The sequence below is a fragment of the Salmo salar genome, chromosome ssa02 (genome assembly GCF_905237065.1).
Source record: "Salmo salar chromosome ssa02, Ssal_v3.1, whole genome shotgun sequence".
Taxonomy (NCBI): Eukaryota; Metazoa; Chordata; class Actinopteri; order Salmoniformes; family Salmonidae; genus Salmo; species Salmo salar.
In genome coordinates this window covers 33,191,218-33,194,068 of record NC_059443.1, presented here as the reverse complement: position 1 = coordinate 33,194,068, position 2,851 = coordinate 33,191,218, and the positions used below count along the sequence as shown (strand labels likewise).

General features: G+C 42.3%; 1 protein-coding gene across 2 annotated transcripts; it reads left to right on the top strand.

The window, feature by feature from the left end:
* The first annotated feature begins 448 nt into the window (after positions 1-448).
* On the top strand, positions 449-1,987 carry LOC101448021 (GSK-3-binding protein). 2 transcript variants are annotated; one of them, XM_014159713.2, is made up of 2 exons: positions 449-1,063; positions 1,595-1,850. In XM_014159713.2, the coding sequence occupies exon 1, from the start codon at positions 565-567 to the stop codon at positions 1,048-1,050; it is 486 nt and encodes a 161-aa protein (XP_014015188.1). In that variant the 5' UTR covers positions 449-564; the 3' UTR covers positions 1,051-1,063; positions 1,595-1,850. The 2 variants fall into 2 exon arrangements, with proteins under 2 accessions (XP_014015188.1, NP_001265977.1); NM_001279048.2 differs by having other exon boundaries at positions 470-1,987.
* The last annotated feature ends 864 nt before the right edge of the window (positions 1,988-2,851 follow it).

Sequence of the window (2,851 nt, the reverse complement as noted above, 5' to 3'; positions counted from 1 at the left end):
AATGATAGCTAATTGAGATAAAATACTTCGCAGTCAAAGGTTTTTGATTTCATGGGTTGTGGAATATAGCAATTTGCAACAATAAATAAGTCAGAGGTGTATGACAATTTGGTGTTATTGTAAAAACATACGTTTATTTGACCCACATAACATAGCTAGACAGTTACGAGTTATGTATTATGGCCAGTTGGCTAGATGTGCCAAGACTGAATAAAATCAGGGGAATCGTGCAGGTCTGTCTTTAAATAAGATATGAATAGTCAGAGTTGTGTTCAGAAAATATGTCATACATAATAAGGAATTCTATAATGAAATAAATAAATTAATACTTTGTACGGAAAATAATAGAAATTATGATTCCCACTATTTGAAATCATTTCAATGATGATTGCACCCACATTGGAAATGGTACATTCCGGATCATACGTCATCCATTGTTTACAAAATATCGAGGGTCGCTTGCTTACTTGCTTTTCTGCCGAGCAACGTGGTGAGAGGAAGGAACTGAGCTACACTCCCATTCATTTCGAAACTACAGCCAAGAAACACACAAAATACAACAAAATGCCTTGTCGAAAGGAGAACTACATCCTCTTGGAGCAGTCTGTTACCGTCGATTCAAAAGAAGTGGACGCGTTGGTCACGAAAATCGGCGAGGCGCTGCAGCTTCACAACAATAGTACTAATCAAAAGACGATGTGTCTCCACGGTCTCACCAGCAACTGCAGCAGTAGTAACATCACCAAACAAGCCAACAACAACAATGGCGTGGCCCTGCAAAAACGTACCGGGTGCTGCATACGGCTTCGAAACCGGAGGCAACGTAGTAACAGAACTAGTCCATACAGCTTCCCTGGCTCAAGTAACCAGGAGTGGGACAATTTCAAACGTTGGGACCGAAAGGGGATCAACGCAGCTGTCGAGAAGGACGACCCACATCAGTTACTTCAGGAATTAATATTGTCTGGGAATCTAATCAAAGAAGCAGTCAGGCGGCTGCAGTTCTCTACGACGGAGTGTGTGGATATTTCGGACAATCTGAAATGCTGATGATGCGGACAATGTATTAATTAATGATATTTTCCGGACAAAACTTAACAATTTTGCTGACATAGCTAGCTATAACGTTAGACTATACATGTTGAGAACGATTAAATATGTCATGGTGGTAACGTCGTTAACATGTCTAATTTGTGACCGCTAATTTAGGTTTTTCATTTAGCCAATGAGTTACCTAGCTAGTTAACGTTAGCCATGTTTGCAACTCACGTCATCTTGATGGTTCGTTAGATTTTTGTTTATGGGTGGGGACTGTCCTTTTCACACTTCGTTGGCTTAGTTAGTAGCTAGTTATGTAAACCAAGTGAATGCTATGTCAACCAAGTGAACGCTTTACGTTGACATTGTTTACAAATCTAATCTCAGGCCGCCATCATTGCCTGTTTTGGTCCGTTTGAATCGGGTCGTTTCAAATCTAAGGTTTTACGTTACTAGTTAGCATGCTAGGCTAACGCCACACTCATACCAGGGTGGATTCCAAACGTCTCCAGAAACGCAACACTGACGGCAGCTTTGTATCTCCTTTACGCAGAAGGAACGGGATCAACAACCAGCTACCAATTCGTGTAAGAGACGGAGGCAGGCGACATTTCAAATGGTTCTGACTAAATGTCTCTTCGAACTGGCTGGGGGCGGCGTATTTTCTTTTCATAATGGGATGCGGATGTTTCATTTTCCCATTGTCTGTGTCAAGTGATTTACCACGACTACTTCGCAACGAAGTATTTTATAATGTTCCTGAGTATTCAGGCCTTTGTCTTAAAATAAACACGGTGTTTTTTTTTCTTCAATTTTGTGTATGTGTATGCTTTTCGCCATCAGATAAAGGATCCAATAAAATATAGCTAGTAACTACAGTATTTGGGAAGCCTGTCGACATACTATACAAAACGCTGCCGTATGTACAATGAATAAAAAATATAAACATGCAACAACTTCAAATATTTTACTGAGTTCATGAGGTAATCAGTAAATTTGAAAAGTCATTAGTGCCCCAATCTATGGATTTCACATATGCTTTTGTTAGTCACATATACCTTAAAAGAATTAGGGGAGTGGATCAGAATAACAGTATCTGGTGTGATCGCCATTTGACTCATGGAACGCGACATCTCCTCTCGCATTGAGTTGATTGTGGAATTTTTGTCCCGCTCCTCTTCAATGGCTGTGCGAAGTTGGTGGATATTGGCGGGAACTGGAACCCGCAGTTGTACAAGTCAAATCAGAACATCCCAAATTATCAATGGGTGACATGTCTGGTGAGTATGCAGGCCATGAAAGAACTGGGACATTTTCAGCTTCCAGGAAACACGTACAGATCCTTGCGACAAGGAACCACGCATTGAGGCGATGGCGGCGGATGAATGGCATGACAATGTGCCTCTGGATTTCGTCACCGTATCACAGTGCATTCAAATTGTCATCGATAAAATGCAATTGTGTTCGTTGTCGGTAGTTTATGCCTGCCCATACCATAACCCCACTGCCACCATGGGGCACTGTTCACAACGTTGACATCAGCAAACCGATCGCATACACTACGCCATCCATACACGCTGATATCTGCTCCGTACAGTTGAAACCGGGATTCATCCGTGAAGAGCACACTTCTCCAGCGTGTCAGTGGCCATCGAAGGTGAGCATTTGCCCACTTAGGTCGGTTACGACTCGAAACTATACCCAGGTGAAAACCCTTGCGAGGACAAAGAGCACACAGGCGAGCTTCCCTGAGATGGTTTCCGACAGTTTGCAGAAATTATTCGGTTGCGCAAACCCACAGCTTCGTCAGGGT

What these genes read in the sequence shown, in the direction of transcription:
- LOC101448021 (NM_001279048.2), top strand. Translation starts at nt 565, where the DNA reads ATGCCTTGTCGAAAGGAGAACTACATCCTCTTGGAGCAGTCTGTTACC.